The sequence below is a fragment of the Manis pentadactyla genome, chromosome 18 (assembly GCF_030020395.1).
Source record: "Manis pentadactyla isolate mManPen7 chromosome 18, mManPen7.hap1, whole genome shotgun sequence".
NCBI classification, from domain to species: domain Eukaryota; kingdom Metazoa; phylum Chordata; class Mammalia; order Pholidota; family Manidae; genus Manis; species Manis pentadactyla.
Genome location: NC_080036.1, coordinates 13,859,776 through 13,882,871, shown reverse-complemented (window position 1 = coordinate 13,882,871; position 23,096 = coordinate 13,859,776). Strand labels below are relative to the sequence as shown.

The window sequence follows — 23,096 nt, the reverse complement described above, 5'->3', positions numbered from 1 at the left end:
ATCTTACATTGGGGGAGATCTCCCAAAGTTAGTTAAGATAAAAATTCAGAAGCCACAAAGGAATGATGAAAATATTTCACTACATTAAAAATGTCTAATTGCACAGGGAAATACATTACGAAGACTTAACTTGTAACACACTTGCCAAATAGCTACTATTAACTGATGAAAAAAATGAAAAAGAAGAACGCAAAAGGAAAATGATCAACAAAAACGAACCAGGCAATCTGCTGAGGAAGCAATTCACAGGTCAGTTAATTTCATGAAAAGATGCTCAGCTCTACTAGTAAGTTAGGAAACCATCAATGTAAAATAAGGAGTTGCCATTTTATGGGAAATATGGAATTCTGAGAAGTGTAAATCAAATATTACTTTTGGAAAGTAATCTGGCACTATCCATGAACATGTAAAAACACCACCAACAGACTCTTTCATGACTTTAGCAATAAAAAGAGCCAGTATATACATAAGGGACAAAGATGCTTACATAATATTGTACATACAACAAAGACCTGGAATCGGACTTTCCATGATATGAGAAGTTTTTCATTGAAAAAATAAGTGGGAAGGATGTTCACCTTGTATTGTTAAGTGAAATCAGCTAGCTGGGAAATCATGAATAGAGCCTGACCTTTTAAAATTATTAAAAACTCTATATATGATGCCAAATATTTGTCCAAGTGTGGAGAAAGGCTTAATTCAAGAGGATTGGGAGCTGGGGTGAGGTGGAATTGGTGGATTTGACCTGTTTTACTTGTTTAATAAGCACACACTGCATTTATAACTGGAGATTAAAACTAAAAATATTAACCAAGTTACAATGAAAGAGAGCTGTATGTAGACACAGGAAGAGAACTCCAAAACAACGTGAAGCAGCACAACTGCTGAATATACATGATGTGACACCAACGAGGTATTAAAGAAAATTCTCTCTGTAGCTACACACACACATGCATGCACAAACCCACATGCAGAGAGACCCAAATGGATATAATCATACAGGCAACAGCAGTTCACTCTGGAGGGAGTAGTAGCTAAGAAAAATTTTAGATTTATCTCTCTATTTCTATTTTTACAAGAAAATATTTACATATTAGTTACAAGTAAAGATTAAAATATTTAAAATATTTTAGTATTTAAAGTATTATTTTAAAATGGAATTAAGTCTAACTTTAAACAAAGAATTTGGTTCTACTAATGCATATTTATTAGCAGTCTCTTACCAGGAAAAATTTTCTTCTTGGTTATCTTCCTGAAAGGATAAAAACAAGCACTTTTCCTAGTTTCTATTTTCAGATTTGTTTCACTTATTCTATGGTGGTATTCTCTAGTTTTAAATGATAAATATTAAATGAGTATTCATGTAAGTGAAATCTTTCAGAGAAAAACTATAAAAGTCAAGATAGATTCTAGTTCAAACTAGAATGAACTTTTAAATCATAAAAGGTCAAAATTTTAGCCATTGCTTATGTAACATAATCTCACAATTAAGTCTTAAGAATAAATAAATACAATTAAACTTTATCCCCAAATTGCTCTAGAAGCCTCAGAATATAAAGGGTAGTACAAAACAGTTATTCTCCCTGCATTCTTTGCACTAAAAAATGCAAATGATACGTTATAAATATGAACATTTTAAAGAAAGAGATCAAAGAACTACATAATTTTAAGTTCTACAGATTTGTTTTGCTCTGCAACAAGTAGACTTTATTTACTTAAAATAAGATCCAAAAACAAACATTTCCAATTGATTTTCTTCTTTCATGTAACTTAAAAAACAACTTCCCAAATTTAAAATGTGATTGACTATAATGATAACTACCATCTTGGTAACTTGGAATCAATATAGTATTTTAATTTGAATATCCTCCCCAATGATAACCAATAGATTGCCATTTGTTGTGCAACAGGGCTCCGTACATCATACAAAACTAGTATTTTCATCTTTGGTTAATTTTCATGACTCAACGTCTATCTCCTTTTTTTCTTGTAATGCAATTATTATGACTTAAAAACATTTCAAAGGGATGGAACTTATTACATCATTCTATTAAACTTTTCAAGCAATTAATATTCAGAAAATCATTGCTCTTTTTAGTGCATTACTGTTATCTACCAAAAGATGGAGGCATGATTCAATAATACATGTATATCTGGGACAGTGCTGTCAACAGAATTGTGAAACAAATCACTTGTGTAACTTTTAATTTTCTAGTACCCATATTAAGTGAAGTAAAATTAATACACTTTATTTAACTCAATAAATCCAAAGTATTATTTCATTGTGCAATCAATACAATTATTAATGAAGTATTTTTACATTCTTTTCTCGTGTGCTCAGTCATCAAAATCCAATGTGTCATTTCACACTTACAATACATCTCAATTTGAACTGGTCACATTTCAAATATACAACAGCCACAGGTGACTACTAATATCAACAGTGCTGAACAATGAGATCTAGAGTTATAGTATAGAAAAAATAAACCATTTCCAAACATTTAAAAGGTTCTACTATGAGCAAATGTGACCATTACATCTATGGCAAGACAAAAAACAGAATTGAAATACACATAATTAGTCTACTATCCATGGCAATTATTGAAAGAAAACTATAAGACTGACAATAAAAATACATTTTCCTGTTATGTTCCTTACATAATTCTACCCTAATGGCTCTGAAATAAGTTAAGCTTTTTATAGAAAAATAATTTTTGCTATTATGAGGAAAGCTGACTACATGAAAACCAACTCTGTCCTGAGTCCAACTTACGTCCTGAGTATGACTATACTCTGGCTCCTAGGAGCCCAGACAGAAGCTTCAGGCATTTCAGGGAACCTCAAGACCCTCTTAAGGGCATTTTTGTTTTCATCTGGAGGGTAGGGGAAAAGGTTCTGTTTGGGGGATTTTCACTTGTACATATCAATCTAATGGTAAAGATGCATTTAGCTAGAGATTTTGGGCTGGGTCAAAGCTCAGGAGAAGATAGTTGTTAGACAAAGATGGAGTGGCATGGAGTCTCTGAAGAATTTTACGTTCACATAAATTAAGACTCATGATAAGCAGAGCCTTCTTTAAGTCTTACTGGGTCAACTGTGTAACCAGGGTAGCAGAACAACACTCAATCAGATCAGCAAGAAGTAAAAGATCGTTTTACGTGAAAACCTTCAGGTGTAAAATCACAACTGTTTGGGCCCTTTGAGCGTAGGCATCAGAGAGCAGGCAGCTTGGTCAGTAGAAGGACCTGGAGAGACACTGCAGGAGGAAGGGACACTCCTGCCTGGATCTACCCTGCTCCCTCAGCAGGCTCTTGCAGCACACAGCAGTCAACAGCACTCAGTGGCCAGCAGCCTTCCCTGTGACCCCTAGGATGGTTTTGTAGTGCAATGTCTTTGATGAGACACCTTTCCATGCATGGCTTTCCCAAGCACTTTAGGGGGCAAGTTTCTTGCAAGTTCATCTGGTAACACACCTCAGCAAATTCTCTGCCATTTAATGAACCATGGGTGTGCCCTTTCCAAGGAGCTGTCTCTGAGCCCTGGGGATGGGTGGACGATCCTCTTTCTTTGGTGTTCTCTCTCAGCACCAGGGGGAGAAGCTGCTCCTTACACTTTTTTATCTCTTTCCTTACTAGCTAGCTAATCCTTTGTTCCTCCAATCCTGTTACATTTAATCTCTTTACATTAAACTTGCTCTGTTCACAGAAACTGTGCTTTCTGTCTCCTGACTGGACCCTGTCTAATAAGACAGGCCAGATGGCCCATTCTTCAGGGGGCTTTCCTTCAATACTTACACCTCTCAATACACTTTCCAAATCAACTAGTTATGTCATACTTTAAAAGTAACTTTAATATAGGAAATAAACTGAGCCTGAACATTCACTCCAGTAAAACATCCTTTTATAAAGCCAACTTCCTGTTACATACTGAATGACTCATCCTACAAAAAACAATTTATATTTTCTTCAGAAACTCAGTTCAGGATGGGTTGGCAATATTCCACTCACTTTGAAATGTTAGACAAAGAATTTTACCAAAAAAAACCCTAAAACATTTAGTAACAATTCAAGTATAAACTTTTAAAAGTAACTTTCACATCCTCCCTAACCAATTTTTCCCAAAGAAAAATACTTGAGAGTATTCAAATGACTCTCTCCTTTGCTCTTTCAAATCCAGCCACCCTGGTCGTCTTGCTGTTCTCCCAACAAGTTGAGTGAGCTTCCCCCTAAGGACAGCATTGTGCTTATTCTGTAACGATCTTCAGCTGGCGGGCTCTTTCTTAATTATTTCAAGAAGAGGTGATTTTAGAGAAACCTTCCCTGAGCATGTTATTAATACTGTCCCCTCCTTCGCTATCATTTCACCCTAATTTTCTTTATAGCACTTACCTCTAAAGACAAATACTTTTTCATATTTCAAACTTACTTACATGCTTTATTCACTTGGATATAAGCTCTATGATAACAGGGATCTTGTGTAGATTGTTCAGGGCATAACTTATATACTGATACATTTGTGGTATCAAAAAATCTTTGATACAGGAAGAACAGGATGTCAAAGCTATTGGTTAAAAAAACCTTCACTATAAACATACCCTGTGCTGCCTTTTGATCACTCACAAGCAACTGCATCACTCCAACTGAAAGGCACTGAGCGCTGGGAAAGAAGTGAGGAACTGGTTGATTAATTTGACTGAGATACATAACTGTATCTGTCTACCTGGCCCTCTCAATCTTTCACAGATGAAGGGGAAACAAAAAACAAACAAGAAGGACTTTGTAGTGTATCTGGAAAAAGAGAATGTAGTGTACCTACACCAAGTTATTTACCAGTAATATCACATGCAAATCTTACTTTGAATAACACAACTACCAAATTGGAGGTAATGAAATCTTTTTTATTTAAGACAAAGGACTGAAAACAAAGATTCAGAAAACAAAATCTGAAATTCACATTTTGAAACACTAAAATGTATAAATGATATATGTGGATGTCTCAACAATAATTTTTATCCTATTGACAGTTTAATGTATGTCCCAGAGAGAACCAAGCTGACAGAAACTATGTATACTAAGATGAAATATTTACAGTTCTCTAATATTAAAGAAAACAATTACGGAAGGTGATAGAAAAAGTACGGGGTGTAAATAAATATATGAGATCTTTAATTTAAAACCCAAGATTCTATAAGGTATTTAAGGAGATACATTATATTCCCTACATGAATGTTTTAGGACTTACCTGGCACTTTTAGAGAACAGTCATGAGTTTAAATTCAACCTTGTATATTAAAAGATTGATACTACTTGCAAACTGTATAAGTAAAAAGTTTTGATCCCAAATATGTCAGGTTAACTTGGGTCAACAATTGGATTTAGTTTAGAAATTTCTCATTTGTAAAACTCTGTTTTTACTATCATGTATTTGCTATACCATAAGCCATATAGATACTGACACCACTAACTTTAGAATTTAGTGGTGGCATTTCTCTCAGGAGAAACAAACACTGAATAAAGACAGTATTTAAAATTTTTACAAAGTTTCAATCTTTTTAAACTGTTTTCAAGTACTTCTGTAGCAACCATTTTAATAAAATGGATATGCTAAATATAAATTAAAATTACCTCTATTTGTTAAAACACAGTCCCTAAAACTTTTTAGGCCATGGATGAACGTTTGTCAGTTTATGGAGTAACTGAGTGTAAGTAATAGAAAATGTAAATCTTTACAACTCAAATTTTCCATAGTTCAACATTATCTTCATTAGTCTGAGCTTTTACTATGATAAAAATTTAATACTGCACCTGCTTATGGTTAATCAGTAGCACCATAGTCACTTTTACTGAAGTTTATAGGCTAGAACAAAAAATAAACATATGTTGTTCCTCTCAGGGAAAAAGACATAAAATGGGTCTCTTAATTGTAAATACTAGGGAGAGTACAATATAACCAAGCAGAGGTTAAGAAAATATACTGCAAGTCGTACACTGTCTGGTTATGCAGGAACCACACCGAAATCAGAGAAAGAATCTTCTCAGTGATAGCCACTCAGTCATCACCATGAAGCAGAGCCACCCACTGTGGAATCAGTACCCCCAGCTCCTCCAAGAGCACAGGTCTGGGTCCACAGTGGGTTCTGAAGCAATGCTGAATAAAATACAGAACCTAGGAACAAGCATCAAGCTATAAGAAAATCACTGTAATAATTCTGTCTATACAACATATGTTTCCTAGTTTAATAACAAAACTATTTTAACATTCTAGACCAAGGATTGGCAAACCTTTTCTGAATGTGGCTGTGTGGGCCATTCTGCCTGTTGCACCTTCTCAGTCACACTATGTGGGATGGATTTATTTGCAAAACCAGGCAGCAGGCTGGATTTGGCCCATTGGTTGTACTTTGCCAACCTGTGTTCTAGACAGCAATAAGGGTATAGTGGTCATCTAGTTATGATGAAGAAACAAACTAATGTGTTTTCCTTAGAATGCTGTTCGTATAATGTTTGCTAATGAACAGAACATCACAGAGAGGAACACAAGTAGGGTATGACAACAATAGAATGTTTTGTAGATTTTTGTTCCCTGATGGTTAAGTAGCAATTAACCTACTTTCCTATTTTCCCTATACCAGGAAGGTCAAAGACTTATGTCTAAGAGTTTTAATTCTGACCCCAATCATCTGTCAACTATATGTAACCCTGGACTTTACCACAATGTCTCACCTTGTCTACAGAATGAGGAAATCTTCTTAGAAATGGTCAAATATGAGCAGATGTGAAAGGATGACTGGGAACTTTAACTCAAGATATTCCTCCTCGTACTACTACTAGCAGCTAATATTTGTGCCAGGTATTATAATAATTAATTTAATTTTCACAATAACTTTGTAATATACGACCATGCCTACTTTATAACAAATGGAAAATCTAAAGCACAGAGAGGTTTCAAGGTCATGCAAGTAACCAAGGGCAAGTGAGATTGAAATTCAGAAGTCTGGCTTCAAAGCCGAAAGGAATCATTCATTATATTCTATTGCCTCTGACAAAATGAAGACATTATCCTCAGTAGATAAGTATATATAGTAAAAATATACAAAATTTCAGAAATCTTGGAAGAGAAAGGGGGGGGCAGCTGGTATTTTAAAAAGCCAGACTTCTTTAGACATTAAACGGAATCTTTTTTCATAAAGATCAAGTTATTTTTATATCACTTGTTAAAACAGAATTAAACATTTGTACAAACAAAATTAAATAATAAACAATATATGGAGGTCCCACAGTGTTTTTTTTTTGATATCGTTAATGTACAATTACTTGAACAACATTATGGTTACTAGATGCCCCTTATTATCAAGTCCCCCCCCACATACCCCATTACAGTCACTGTTCATCAGTGTAGTAAGATGCTATAGAATCATTACTTGTCTTCTCAGTGTATACTGCCTTCCCCATGTTCCCAACCCCCTTCATTGTAAGTGCTAATCGTAAAGCCCTGTTTTCCCCCTTATCCCTCCCTTCCCACCCATCCTCCACAGTCCCTTTCCCTTTAGTAACTGTTAGTCCATTCTTGGGTTCTGTGACTCTGCTGCTGTTTTGTTCCTTCAGTTTTTGCTTTGTTCTTACACTCCACAGATGAGTGAAATCATTTGATACTTCTCTTTCTCCGCCTGGCTAATTTCACCGAGCATAATACCCTCTAGCTCCATCCGTGTTGTTGCAAATGGTAGGATTTGTTTTCTTCTTATGGCTGAATAATATTCCATTGTGTATATGTATCACTCTTCTTTATCCATTCATCTGCTGATGGACGCTTAGGTTGCTTCCATGTCTTGGCTATTGTAAATAGTGCAGCGATAAACATAGGAGTGCATATGTCTTTTTCAAACTGGGCTGCTGCATTCTTAGGGTAAATTCCTAAGAATGGAATTCCTGGGTCAAATGGTATTTCTATTTTGAGTTTTCTGAGGAACCTCCATATTGCTTTCCACAATGGTTGAACTAGTTTACGCTCCCACCAGCAGTACAGGAGGGTTCCCCTTTCTCCACATCCTTGCCAACATTTGTTATTTGTCTTTTGGATGTTGGCCATCCTAACTGGTCTGATGTCATATCTCACAGTGGTTTTAATTTGCATTTCCCTGATGATTAGCATTGTGAAGCATCTTTTCATGTGTCTTTTGGCCATCTGAATTTCTTCTTTGGAGAAGGGTCTGTTCAGATCCTGTGCCCATTTTTTAATTGGATTATTTGCTTTTTGTTTGTTGAGGTGTGTGAGCTCTTTATATATTTTGGATGTCAACCTTTATTGGATCTGTCATTTATGAATATATTCTCCCATACCGGAGGATGTCTTTTTTGTTCTACTGATGGTATCCTTTGCTGTACAGAAGCTTTTAAGTTTGATGTAGTCCCACTTGTTCATTTTTGCTTTTGTTTCCCTTGCCTGGGGAGATATGTTCATGAAGAAGTTGCTCATGTTTATGTCCAAGAGATTTTTGCCTATATATTTTTTTAAGAGTTTTGTGGTTTCATGACTTACATTCAGGTCTTTGATACATTTTGAGTTTAATTTTGTGTATGGGAATAGACAATAATCCCATTTCTCTCTTACATGTAGCTGTCCAGTTTTGCCAACACCAGCTGTTGAAGAGGCTGTCATTTCCCCATTGTATATCCATGGCTGTAGTAGAGCTTGAGGTTGGGAAGCGAGATACCCCATGCTTGATTTTTCATTCTCAGGATTGCTTTGGCTAGTCAGGGTCTTTTGTGGTTCCATATGAATTTTAGAACTATTTGCTCTAGTTCATTGAAGAATTCTGTTGGTATTTTGATAGGGATTGCACTGAATCTGTAGATTGCTTTAGGCAGGATGGCCATTTTGACAATATTAATTCTTTCTAGCCAAGTGCATGGGATGAATTTCCATTTATTAGTGTCCTCTTTAATTTCTTTTAAGAATGTCCCATAGTTTTCAGGGTATATGTCTTTCACTTCCTTGGTTAGGTTTATATCTAGGTATTTTATTCTTTCTGATGCAATTGTGAATGGAATTGTTTTCCTGATTTCTCTTTCTGCTAGTTCATCATAAGTGTATAGGAATGCAACAGATTTCTGTTTGTTTGTCATATACGGCCTTTATTATGTTGAGGTACTTGCCCTCTATACCCATTTTGTTGAGAGTTTTTATCATGAATGGAAGTTCAATTTTGTCAAATGCTTTTTCAGTACCTATGGAGATGACCATGTGGTTTTTGTCCTTCTTTTTGTTGATGTAGTGGATGATGTTGATGAATTTTCGAATGTTGTACCATCCTTGCATCCCTGGGATGAATCCCACTTGACCACAATGGACGATCTTTTTTATGTATTTTTGAATTCAGTTTGCTAATATTTTGTTGAGTATTTTTGCATCTATGTTCATCAGGTATATTAGTCTGTAATTTTCTATTTTTGTGGTGTCTTTGCCTGGTTTTCATATTAGAGTGATGTTGGCCTCGTAGAATGAGTTTGGGAGTATTTCCTCCTCTTCTAATTTTTTGGAAAACTTTAAGGAAGATGGGTATTAGGTTTTCACTAAATTGTTGATAAAATTCAGCAGTGAAACCATCTGGTCCAGGGGTTTTGTTCTTAGGTAGCTTTTTGATTACCAATTCAATTTTTTTGCTGGTAATTGGTCTATTCAGATTTTCTGTTTCTTCCTGGGTCAGTCTTGGAAGGTTGTATTTTTCCAGAAAGTTGTCAATTTCTTCGACGTTATCCAGTTTGTTACAAAATAATTTTTCATAGTATTCTCTCAGAATTCTTTGTATTTCTATGGTGTCCTTCGTGATTTTTCCTTTCTCATTACTGATTCTGTTTATGTGTGTAGACTCTCTTTTTTTCTTGATTACTCTGGCTAAGGGTTTATCTATTTTGTTAATTTTCTCGAAGAACCAGCTCCTGCTTTCATTGATTCTATTGTTTTTTTCTTCTCAATTTTATTTATTTCTCTTTTAGTCTTTATTATGTCCCTCCTTCTACTGACTTTGGGTCTCATTTGTCTTCCTTTTCTAGTTTCACTAATTGTGAGTTTAGAATGTTTATATGGGATTGTTCTTCTTTCCTGAGGTAGGCCTGTATTGCAATACATTTCCCTCTTAGCACGGCCTTTGCTGTGTCCCTCAGATTTTGTGTTGTTGAATTATTGTTGTCATTTGTCTCCATATATTGCTTGATCTCTGTTTATATTTGGTCATTGATCCACTGATTATTTAGGGCCATGTTATTAAGCTTCCATGTGTTTGTGGGCTTTTTCTTTTTCTTTATGTAATGTATTTCTAGTTTCATACCTTTGTGATCTGAGAAGCTGGTTGGTACAATTTCAATCTTTTTAAATTTACTGAGGCTCTTTTTGTGGCCTAGTATATGATCTAGTCTTGGAAATGTTCCATGTGCACTGGAGAAGAATGGGTATCCTGTTGCTTTTGGATGGAGTGTTCTGTAGATGTCCATTAGGTCCATCTGTTCTAATACGTTGTTCAGTGGCTCTGTCTCTTTACTTATTTTCTGTCTGGTTGATCTGTCCTTTGGAGTGAGTGGTGTGTTGAAGTCTCCTAAAATGAATGCATTGCAGTCTATTTCCCCCTTTAATTCTGTTATTTTTTGTTTCACATATGTACGTGATCCAGTGTTGGACGCATAGATATTTGTAATAGTTATATCCTCTTGTTGGACTGACCCCTTTATCATTGTGTAATGTCCTTCTTTGTCTCGTTACTTTCTTTGTTTTGAAATCTATTTTGTCTGATACAAGTACTGCAACTCCTGCTTTTTTCTCCGTTAGTTGCACGAAATATTTATCCATCACTTTCCTTTCAGTCTATGTATGTCTTTGGGTTTGAAGTGAGGTTTGTAGGCAGCATAAAGACGGGTCTTGTTTTTTAATCCAATCAGATTCGTGGTTACCAAAGGTTCAAGGGTAATTCCCTTACTATCTAACAGTCTAGTTTAACTCACTTCGTGTGCTATTACAAACACAACCTAAAGGTTCTTCTGGGTTTTTTTTTCCTTCTTGGTTCTTTGTATGTTATGAATCATATTCTGTGCTCTTTGTCTATCCCTTGGGTGACATCTATTTAGCCTAAGGAATACTTTCATCAAATGCACTGTAGAGGTTGTTTGTGTGAGGTAAATTCTCTCAATTTTTTCTTATCTGAAAATTGTTTATTCCCTCCTTCAAATTTAAATGATAATCTTGCCCGGTAGAGTTTTCTTGGTTCAAGGCCCTTCTGCTTCATTGCATTAAATGTATCGTGCCACTCCCTCTGGCCTGTAAGGTTTCTGTTGAGAAATCTGATGATACCCTGATGGGTTTTCCTTTGTATGTGATCTTTTTTCTCTCTCTAGCTTCTTTTAAAAGTCTGTCTTTATCCTTGATCTTTGCCATTTTAATTATTATATGTCTTGATGTTGTCTTCCTTGGGTCCCTTGTGTTGGGAGAGCTGTGCACCTCCATGGCCTGAGAGAGTATCTCCTTCCCCAGATTGGGGAAATTTTCAGTAATTACCTCCTCAATGACACTTTCTATTCCTTTTTCTCTCTTCTTCTTCTTCTGGTAACCCTATTATGCGAATATTGTTCCATTTGGATTCATCACACAGTTCTCTCAATATTCTTTCGTTCTTAGAGACTCTTTTTTCTCTGTGCCTCAGCTTCTTTGTTTTCCTCTTCTCTAATTTCTATTCCATTTACCATCTCTTTTACTACATCTAATCTGCTTTTAAATCCCTCCATTGTATGTTTCATTTCAGATATGAATTTCTTAATGATTGGATCTCTGACTTAAATTTGTTCCTGAGTTCTTGAATATTTTTCTGTACCTCCATAAGCATGTTTATGATTTTTATTTTGAACTCTCTCTGTCAGGCAGATTGGTGAGTTCGGTTTCATTAGGCCCTTTACCTGGGGTTTGTGAGATTTTGGTCTGAACCATGTTCTTTTGACGTTTCATATTTCTCTGTGGTGCCCACTAGTGCCCAGAAGCTCGTCTCTGGAGCTGCTCAGCCCCCACAGGGTAGCAGACCTGTGCCTGGGGACCGTAAAGATCTGCTACGTGATTCCAGTCTGCAGTGCTTGTCTCAAGTGTCAGAGCCAGTGGGCCAAGCACACAGGTGTAAGCCTCTGTGCTTTGTGTCTATAGCTTTTGTAGGCTGAGCCTCCTTCTGGCTAGCCTGATGCCAGCGCAGTTATTGATGGTTTGCGAACCGGAGCTGGCAGTCTAGGAGGAAGGTGCAGCAGGCTACATGTCACAGTGGGGGGGCCTCGGAGCTGAGTAGGCAGACAGGAGGATGGGGTGCCTGAAGCTCCTGAAAGTTCCCAACCAGCTGGGTAGAGCGCACCCAGACAACCTTGTCCAGCTCTCCCCTCCCTTTGTGCAGCAAGCTCTGTGCAACCCCGCTCCTTCAGCAGCCCTTTTGCTGCTAGGAAGCCCTTCAAACTGTCTACCTTTCCTTTGTCCCCTTCTCCACAAATGGCCACAGTCTGTCTCTCAAGCACTCCACCTGTCTGATCTCCCCAACATCCAGAGCGCCACACAGTGTAGGTTTCTGCTCCCAAAGCAGACCTCAAGGGCTTGGTGTTCAGCAGTTCTAGGCTTCCACCCCCTTCCCTGCTCCATTTCTCTTCCTCCCGCTGGTGAGCTGGGGTGGGGGAAGGGCTTGGGTCCCGCCTGATGAAGGCTTTTGTACGTTGCCCTGTTTTCGTGAGGTCTGCTCTGTTCGTGAGGTCTGCATGCAGTCTGGTTCAGCCTTCCTTTTTGCTGCTGTTTTAGGGCTAGTTGTAGCAATTAACTATATTTTCATATTATTTGTGGTTTTGGAATTCTCCGTCTCACCTCTCACACTGCCATTTTGAATCTCTGTTGCATGGTGTTTTTTTATACTAGGATTTTACTCTTACATATCTAAATTGTTTTTTTAAAATGCAGGGTACCTTCCAAATTGAAACTCCACAGTTATTTGGATTTTAACATTAACTTTCGGGGGGGAAATGAAACCTTTAAGCAACTAGCCTATAGGCTGGTTTCTCAATTTTAGAAATTAAATTCTCAGCACAGAAATTGGAAAAGCAAGTAAGACTTCTGGTCTTCTGTAGTTGGAAGTACTTTCTTTTCTTCAGTATATGCTACCTGTTCTAACAATAAGTTCCCAATTTGGTAGCACACAGGGGAGAAGGATACCTGGCACTTAAAAATAAAGTGTTCTCTGCCTCCATCTCAGATGAATTGAGCCAGGATTCCGTACTTCTAAAAGTTCTCATGTAATGGTGTTACTTGTGAGAATACCTGAGGTTCTCAGGAGAAGTAAAACAACTCAAAATAATATGAATATATACTTTTTTAAAAAAATTTTCAATTTTTAAAGTTACAGATGCCAAATGTTAGGTAATCTAAATGAAAAAAAGCAAGTATCAAGAAGAAATTACTAAGATTTAGAATTTGCTTATAATAAAAACAGCCAAAATTTTAAATATATTTCTTTCTTTAAAAAAGAGGAAAATCATGTACAAACTGCTTGGGACCAGCACAGTTTCTAGACGAGAGAAATTACAGTTGTCCCCCATGAATCATTAAGGGTGTTTAGATCACTGTGGATCTGTTGTGGCAGCAATCCTTTTCCAGCTAATGCCTGTGTCAGGGAGATTTTTAGAATTGATATATTAACCTGTAGCAGTTACAGATGATAATCAGTTTTAAGATAAGCCAGTTTTGCATGGACATACTATTAATATTACTTTAAAAAATCATTATCACCTTAAAATAAAGAAAAAATACATACAATTTATCAATCTAAAGTTGAAATTAAGAGAGAATCAGCTTCATAAATATCTAATAGCATCAGGGTACAGCAACTGCACTACTTTGGTTGGTGACAGTCTTTAAGAAGCTTTCTTCTGGCTAGGTGCTCCTCCCTTCTGTTTGCGTCTCCCTCGCCTCCTCAGCTTCCTCAAGGAATGTAGTACTCCCTACAGTCCAGTTCCGGGTCTTCTCTCCACAATGTTTATCTTAGCAATTTTCGACCCCTTGAGCTAAACCCCTCTCTGCAGGTAAGGCACAAATCACCATGTTTAATCCTAAACTGTTCAGCTCTGGACTTGTTTTCAAGTGCTCCCAGAAGATCTCCATATGGATTACTGTTAAACACAGGTCAGTTGGTGGCCTGGCCTACAGAGCCCTAGGAACTTTACATAAAACGCTACATACATGTGTACATTTTTCTGGAGATAAGGGTCACAATATCCTTCAGATCCTCAAATATATCTGTGACCCGAAAGATAATATAAACTCAAGAAAGTCACGTATTATAGCATACCAGACACTTTGGCATAAATACCAGCTAGTGTATTTTTAAAAGGGAAAATAAAGTCCAGGTTAATCTGTCTAATAAAGGACCTTTACTATAGTTAATTTTCCCAAGCCATAGATTCTTTAAGCCTGCTACCATTTTCTAATGCAGTGGTTTAGCAAACTGCAGCTGGGTCATCTATTTTTGTAAATAAAATTTTATTGGAACACAGCCACAACCATTCATTTAGATATCACCTACAGATACTTTTGTTCTATACAGCTGAGTAGTGACAAAACAATGCATGGCTCACATGCCTAAAATATTTACTATATGGACCTTTAAAACAAGTTTGATCTCTGTTTTCCTAGGCAAGAAATACTTAAATTAGTAAAAGAACAGACCTAATCTTGAAACCTTAAAAAAAAAAGTCAACCTTCTAGTTTCATTTGTAAGCAATACCAGAAATATGTATTGAGCACATTTAACTATTTTATTTTAAACAATATTGCGATTACCTGCCATTGCTGGGCTGCTGTGGAGAGTGTCTGGAATGATCAGAAGGCTCTGACCGTTGGTCAGGAGATCGTGACCGGTTGTGGCGGGGAGGCCTGTCGTGTGATCGACCGGAATGATCTGATGCCAGTGACTGAATTTCTGAAATGTCTATTAAATAAAAGGGTGCTGTTTTTGCCCATGAAATGACTATAGTAAAATATAAAGTACTCCAATGATAATGGATAAAAGCCACTTAATATAATTTCATATAAAATGGTTGATTTAAGCATTAACTTCATCAGTCATTGATCAATAGTGGTAAGCTGCCTACAGAGAAAAAATATATAGTGACAACATAGATGGACATCAAAGGCATTTACTAAATGAAATCAGTCAGACAAAGAAGACAAATTTAAAAAATGAAAACAAATAAATGAACCAACGAACTCATAGAAAAAAAAGACTGGCTTTATGGTTACCAGAGGTGGGGGTGGTGAGAGGGGTTATTGGAGAAAGCTGGTCGAATGACACAAAACTCTAGTTATAAGATAAATAAGTAATAGGGATGTAACTTACAACATAATGAATACAGTTAACACTGCTGGATGACACAGAGGGAAGTTGTTAAAAGAGTAGGTCCTAAGTGTTCTCATCACAAGGAGAAAATTGTCTTCCCTTTCTTTTTATTGTTACCTATGTGAGATGATGGATGTTAACTAAATGTACTGTGGTAATAAATTCACAATACATATAAATCAAATCATCATGCTGTAACTTTAAACTTGTACAGCGATGCATGTAAATTATTTCTCAGTAAGACTGAAAAAAAATTAAAATTAATACCCCTAAATATATATTTATATTTATAATTCTTAGGTTTTGAAGGTGTATAGCTTAAAGAAAATTACTTCACACAAGCATGCCAAATCTCCCTACTACTTTAAGAAACAGGTCACTTAAAGGAAATCTCTAAGCAGAGTTGTACTCACCATCTCTCTCAGAGGCATTAGCAGAGTGGATACTGTCAGAAAGATCAGGGACGTTCAATAGGGTAGCCCGTTCATCTCTCTGAACTACCATTTTTAACTTGCCTTTAGACCTTTCTATCAATGTCTTTGCATCTGTCAATGACATGTTTTCTGTCACAGTACCATTTATCTGCCACAGAAAAGAAATCATAGGTTGAAAGTAAATGACAAAAATACAAATGTGAGCTTAGTCTGCTTTGAATAGGAATATCTAATTATCTAATATCTAGTATCATATCCTTGGCTTGCTGTAAGAACCGAGGTATTCCCTTTACACTTTCCTATATTATCAAGGTATTCCTCTTTCCTGAAATAACATCTTTATTACACTGTTGCTCTGTCAGAAAACCCAAATTAGCATCTCCTAGCCCCTTCTCGAAAGCCTGTCACTTTCATTAGTTATAAGCAAACCAATAAAACTACCTTTTCAATGATATCTCAATTTTCAAAACTGCTTATTGTGTAAGAATAGACGTATCTATCTACAAAGTAGACCCCATTAGTGAATGATATACATTTGTAGTCATTAATTCTCTCAAGATGACACTATGCCTAAAGAAAAGCATCAGTGTTGACACATAATAATGGACAGTGGTAAACTATCCAGTGCCCCAAGCACTGATTTTCAATTCTTTTTGGAAAAACTGCCTCTAACACAAGCAGAAGGTACATGGCCATTCTAGACCTTAGTTTTCTATTTTAGTTCATGAAAATGTAAAAACATGACTATACCTTCAATACAACATCGCCTTCTTGAATATTGCCATCTCTTGCTGCCAAACTATCTTGTGAAATTTCCTTTACAAATATATGGCTGGCCAATCGAAGACCATATTCTGAAATAATATATATGTCTTTAGTATAAAATAATACAGCAGACTTTAAAAGGATAAGACTAATAATCACTGCAAACAGAGTTTTTAACTACAGTCATTAACAAGAAATTATTCTTAGTCACCCTGCAAAGATACTTTCTCTAATCATCAAAAAGTTTGCAATATCAATGCAAAAGGAAAGGGAAAGTGACTCAAACAGAAGACTGACTTCATTTCCATTTTACTGAAAGAAAGTCCTGAAGAGAAGACCATTTCCTTTTGACTACGTTTTATTGCAACACTAGCTTTGCAGGTTTAATGAATACAATTCTGAAAAGTAAATTGCTTGAGGTCTAGAAAAACTCTGGACAGGTTGAAAATTTCATTAATGACTTGCGTTACCAAGCATATAACATTTTTGTTTTTCCCAGTTCCTACAGCAAATGTTCTTTCTGATCTACACACTTCTGACACTGGAGAGACGTACTCAGAGCATTAGCACATACTACTCTGTACTACTTCAAAGGCTTATGGCTAGCCAGGCAGAGTTAAAAACGTCAGTCCTTCCCTTTTAACAACTAACAAAGTATCCAAGAGTGAGTGGTAAGAGTTGAGGAAGTTACTAGGGAAGTCCAGGAAATTGGCCATGGTACTGCAAGGCTATAGTTTTTTTTTTTAAGCTACAATGACTACAACATAACAGCAATAGGAAAAGGACTGGTTTTGTCAGGAGAGAGAAAAGGACTCTGAGTCTTGCTGCAATGGGAAACAAAACTTCTAAATTATGAGACAGATCTTAAAAGTTGCATCATAGTTACAGTTTAACTTAAGGCAAATAAAGAAAAGAGTGTTCACAAATAGGAATAGACTCAGTGTAAAAAAAGAAAGTGATTTTTTAAGAGAGCTAGGCAATCAACTATATGTTCCTTAGAGATGGTCCTAATATCACAGAAGAATGGAGTATTAAAAGACTGTCCTTAGTCGATTAAATAATTAATTTACAGACATGACTTCAAAATATTCCTTATATATTAATTGATTCATTTATTCCAAGTATTTCCTTAGGTAAATATTAACTGTGTGCCAAGCACTATGGATAAAATGCAGCAAACAAGAGACAGTCTCTTCACTCTAGCAACTCACATTGTCAATAGGGCAGTAAGGAAAAAGATCTGTCTATAGTGATGTGAGTGTGATGAAGAGTTCAGATAAGGGTAATACAGGGGTTGTGTCTAGTACAGGATCAGAGAAGGCCTCCCTGAGGAAGAAATACTAAAGCTGAAACTTTACTTACAAAATATAACTAAGCCTTAAGTATGAGGGTGTGTATGTACATGGCATGTGGGAGGTGGGAGAGGCAGAATGGTTAAAAACAAACACACTAAAAAGTATGAAGGAAAGACCTGCAGATTTGCAAAAAGTATTAAGTGTAGGGTAGCTGGGGCTGAGAAGTAACTAAGAGACAGGGGTGAAAGAGCAGACAGAGAAGTGTCATGGAGGATTCTCTGTGTGAAGTATTTGCAGAATCGAGTGGATGTAATACAGAGACTAGTTTCTGAGAGCAAATGAGTCTACTTAAGAGATGACAGTGCTCATCACACACACACAAATACACATACACAGAGTAACCATGTTAGGTGTGGGATGTGGTAAATTTCATTGTGATCATTTCACAGTGTATATATACATCAAATTGACACGCTGTAGACCTTAAATATATACAATTTTATATGTTTATATATGCTGTCAATTATACCTCAGAAAGTTGCAAGAAAAAAAAGATGAGCTGGAAGAAAAAAAGACCTAGTTTGAGCAAGGGTGGTGGCAGTGGGGAAAGGCAGGAAAGGGACAGTTAAGAGTGGCATTCAGGAAGTTAGGATGTATTACCAGGACATAGGAAAGTGAGAGAAAAGAGGTATCATGTTATCCATGACTAGCTTGAGAAACTGGGGGGTTAGATAGGAATATATTCAATGGGATACTTCATAAGAAACCTGAAGGAAAAATTTTAAGAGGAAGATATGAGTTTCATTTGAGACGTGCCAAGTTTGAGGGACCTACATGGGATACCTAAGTGAATATGCCCAATAGCTGAAACATGTGTACATACACTTAGGCTGCAGAAATTTTGCCATCAGGAGCAGCTAAGGCAATGAGAGTAGATGAAGACTGCCTAAAGAGGTTATGTTAAATGGGAAAAGAGATTCTAGAACAGATACCTACAAAACATTAAAGGGTGGGCTGAGGAGAATGAGCTTGCAAAGCACACAGAAGTGGGGTGGAGCAAAAGGACACTGTTACAGATGGCATTATTTCAAAAAAATAGGGAGTGACTGACTTTATGAAATGGTACTGAAAAGACAAGTAAGATAAAGACTGAAAATTTTTACGGAATTTAGTGTAAACTGTTTTGGGATAGAGGTGGAAAAGATACCTGACCACACAGGGTTGAAGAGTGAGTGGTGAAATCAAGTAGAAACAGCAAGTGTAGACAGTTTGGCTGAGAAGCTGCTAGAGTGGGGGTGGAGAGTAATAACTAGGAACAATGTCAGGTTTTGGTAAAGCAGATTAAAGTGGAACCTTTGTAATATTCTTACTATAGTACCTTTTTATCAGAATGATTAGTCATAAATGCTCTCCTCCATTTGAAAGATGCCCACAGCAGGAGGAAGCCACGGATTCATTTTTATCAAATTTGTTTAAGCAAAGGGAGGCAGATGGGCTTCAGTTTCAAAAATTTAAAAGAAGTCTTGCATTACAGAGAAATGCCCTAATAAGGGGCTCCTTCCTCTCAGTCTCTTCATTTGAAAAAACAGTCTGGGGGAGAAAAAAAAAATTCAAGATTTCTTCCCATGAGGATGCTACTTCTGATCCTAACAGCTAAGAAAAGTGCTGAATTTCAACTTGATAACAGTGTGACATTTCTTGTTAGCATAATTTGTATTTGGCTGTTTGAACCACACAAAATCCAAAATGCAACTACTGGCTTAACTGAAGTACTATCTGCTACAACAAAATGATTCAAGAAGGGAAAAAGGTTATTTGTAAAACCTGCCCTATCAGAATTAGACTTATAGCAATGAAAAGTCAAGATATGGAGAAGGCACTTTTACTTCTCATTAGTTTAAATTTTTTCATATGAAAATGATTGAGTTGGCAGAAAATACCTTCATTTTTCCGGGATTTCACCAATGTGACTTTGGTAGGTTTGGCAGGTTGACTAGAGGCCACAGATCGCCTATCAGATCGTGGAGATAAACTCCTCTCTCTACTTGCACTTCTATCCCTTGCCCAACTCTTCTCACTCCTTCTATTAACCAGGCCTCCCCGGCCACTTCTTGCATCGTGTACTTCCTCATCATAACTATCCTCTTCATTCTCAGATACTGGTTCAGGATCAGGACGACTTACTGGTATCTGGACTTTCTTCTTCCTCCGAATAGTCTACAAGTAAAAGAGATTATAAAATAAGTTGACTGATTTTTATGTATGTACTTTTAGCTCCTAAGAGAAAGGAAATTACATTTTTTGTGTCTGTATTAATTCATACAGAATTTAATTAATAAAGAATACAGGTTCTGTATTAATTATGAATCAGAGAAATGTGTTACACAATTATAACACATTGCCAAAATGGTTATGTTTCTCCTCTCCTGATAAACAGAGCTGGTTAAGAGCCAAATATGGAACAGTGGGCCTAATGAAGTACTTACTTAATTCAGAGAGATCTTCTAGGTATAATAATCACAAGCTTAAAGAAAACTAATTGTTGGTGGTATGAATAAAGGATGGCGCACTGTACTCCAATGCCATCAAATGTACTGTAGTTACTACCAAAACCATAGCATACTTGCAAGCCCAACTTGATACCTTAAAATTTTCAGAATACATCAGTATCAAGGCTCACAACTTTCCTACTGGACCCCCAAGAGATAAATTTATTGTGCCTTTACATTAACATTCAACTTGGTATGTTGGAGCTAGTAACTCTGTTACGCTTCACCAATACAAACTGCTTTCACAGCTTCTGTCTCTTTCCAATTTGTAATTTTTGGTTTTGGTGTAAATTCCTTCTTCTGGCTTTCTTTCCTTAATGATTCTGGTAACTAGTTCAATTTTCTTCCATGTCCTTTTATTTCCTTCGCTTTGTGTAAGTTTAAGTTCTTCATGCATTGCCTGCTGATTGACTATTGTCTTAATCCCTGGCCTGTACTTTGCCTTCTCACTCACCCTGACATACACTTGATTTCATCAGAAGTCTGCACGATCTTCTTGGGTAACACTCTTTGTTTTCTACTTTTGACACCTTGATCTACTGAAACTTTATGTCCATCTTACTTCCAATTCCACCATTCTTTCCTATTCCCTTCAGTTTCTGAGGAAACAACATTGACGCTGAAGGATAAGAGGAAACAACAGACCAGCACATGAAAGGAACAGTGTCAATGCTGTTACGAACTGAGAGAAAGCTGCCTGCCTTTCTACCCTTCTGTGCACCACAGCTGAGACCCTTATCAAGTAATATTTACTGCACAGCATTTCCCACTCACTCCCTGCATTTTAAGCTCACATCTATTTCAATCTCCAATAATATATTTTATCAGAAGCAGTACTTTGTATTATAACTTTGATCTTTAATTCCTCCTCCAGTAATGAACAAAAATAAACAGTTGAGCATAGGGGCTTAAGATGGCGGCGTGAAGAAGGTGGTGGAAATCTCCTCCCAAAATCACATATATTTTTGAAAATACTATTCCTAAAAGAGAAACCAGAAGATACAGTACAACAGCCAGGCTACATCTACATCTGCGAGAACTCAGCATCTCACGAAAAGGGCCGGTGCTGCAAGCAAACTGGTTGACCCACCACAGCTGTGGAGCAGCCGAAGAACAGCCCCACCCACAGCAACCACACAGTCTTCTCCCAGTGCACAACGAACTGGGACAGACTCAGAGGCTGCCGCCAGCACACAACAACTCGGTACAGAGAAAGCCGGAGCAAGGTCAGGAAGGCATGAAGGGGTGCCATTCTCACAGGGGAATATACCCAGCGAGGCTGCCACCCCTCTCAGGGCCCTAGGCTTTTCCGAGTGCCGCCCCGCCCATGGCAGCTCAGGAGATTATCTGAGAGACTGCTCCCGGTGTGCGAGTAACCGGCACAGGCAGCAGAAGCTGGAGCATGGTCTGGACGGCACAAAGGGACACCATTCTCGCAGGAGAACACACCCGGCATGTCTGCAATCCCCCACAGGGCCGTAGGATATCCCGAGGGCCGCACCGCCCACAGCAGTTCAGGAGATTATCCGAGAGATTGCTCCCGGTGTGTGGGTAATCGACACAGGCAGCAGAGAAGGGAAAGGCAACCAGCAAACAGGAAGAGACTTTATTCTCCCAGCTGACACACGTGCCATCTGCCTGCAACCACTTCTATCACCACGAAAAGGCAGAAGAATCACTCAGACAACCCAAGAGAGAGGGCCTAGTGAGATAGATATAACCAATCTTCCTGGAAAAGAATTCAAAATAAAAGTCATAACCATGCTGATGGACCTGCAGAGAAATATGCAACAGCTAAGGGATGAAGTCCGGAGGGAGATAATAGAAATGAAACGATCAATAGAAGGTCTTAAGAGCAGACTGGATTAGGTGCAAGAGATTGTTAATGGAATAGAAATCAGAGAACAGGAATACAGAGAAGCTGAGGCAGAGAGAGAAAAAAGGGTCTCTAGGAATGAAAGAATATTAAAAGAACTATGTGACCAATCCAAACGGAACAATATTCACATAATAGGGGTACCAGAAAAAGGGGAGAGAGAAAAAGGGATAGAAAGTATCTTCGAATAAATAATTGCTGAAAACTTCCCCAAGCTGGGGAAGGAAACAGTCTCTCAGACCATGGAAGCCCACAGATCTCCCAACACAAGGGACCCAAGGAGGACAACACCAAGACATATAATAATTAAAATGGCAAAGATCAAACACAAGGACAGAGTATTAAAGGCAGCCAGAGAGAAAAAAAAGATTTACCTACAAAGGAAAACCCATCAGGCTATCATGAGACTTCTCAACAGAAACTTAACAGGCCAGAAGAGAATGGTATGATATATTTAATGCAATGAAACAGAAGAGGCTTGAACCAAGAACACTGTATCCAGCACGATTATCATTTAAATTTGAAGGAGGGATTAAACAATTCCCAGACAAGCAAAAGTTGAGGGCATTTGCCTCCCACAAACCACGTACCACTACAGGATATTTTAAAGGGACTGCTCTAGACAGACCTAACAGACATCTACAGAAGACTCCATCCAAAAGTAACAGGATAACCATTCTTCTCCAGTGCACATGGAACGTTTTCAAGATTAGATCATATAATAGGCCACAAAAAGAGCCTCAGTAAATTAAAAAAGATTGAAATTGCACCAACCAGCTTCTC

At 37.3% G+C, this 23,096-nt stretch overlaps 1 protein-coding gene across 7 annotated transcripts in view; it reads right to left on the bottom strand.

Moving 5' to 3' along the window:
- Positions 1-23,096, bottom strand: part of TJP1 (tight junction protein 1) — a 270,943-nt gene that overhangs the window by 43,722 nt on the left and 204,125 nt on the right. For all 7 annotated transcript variants that reach the window (XM_036878759.2, XM_036878760.2, XM_036878761.2 and 4 more), the window contains 4 exons: positions 19,829-20,105; positions 16,579-16,682; positions 15,808-15,976; positions 14,839-14,986 (listed from right to left, as the gene is read on the bottom strand). In XM_036878759.2, coding sequence (XP_036734654.2) covers positions 14,839-14,986; positions 15,808-15,976; positions 16,579-16,682; positions 19,829-20,105 — 698 coding nt within the window. The remainder of the gene's footprint in view (positions 1-14,838; positions 14,987-15,807; positions 15,977-16,578; positions 16,683-19,828; positions 20,106-23,096) is intronic.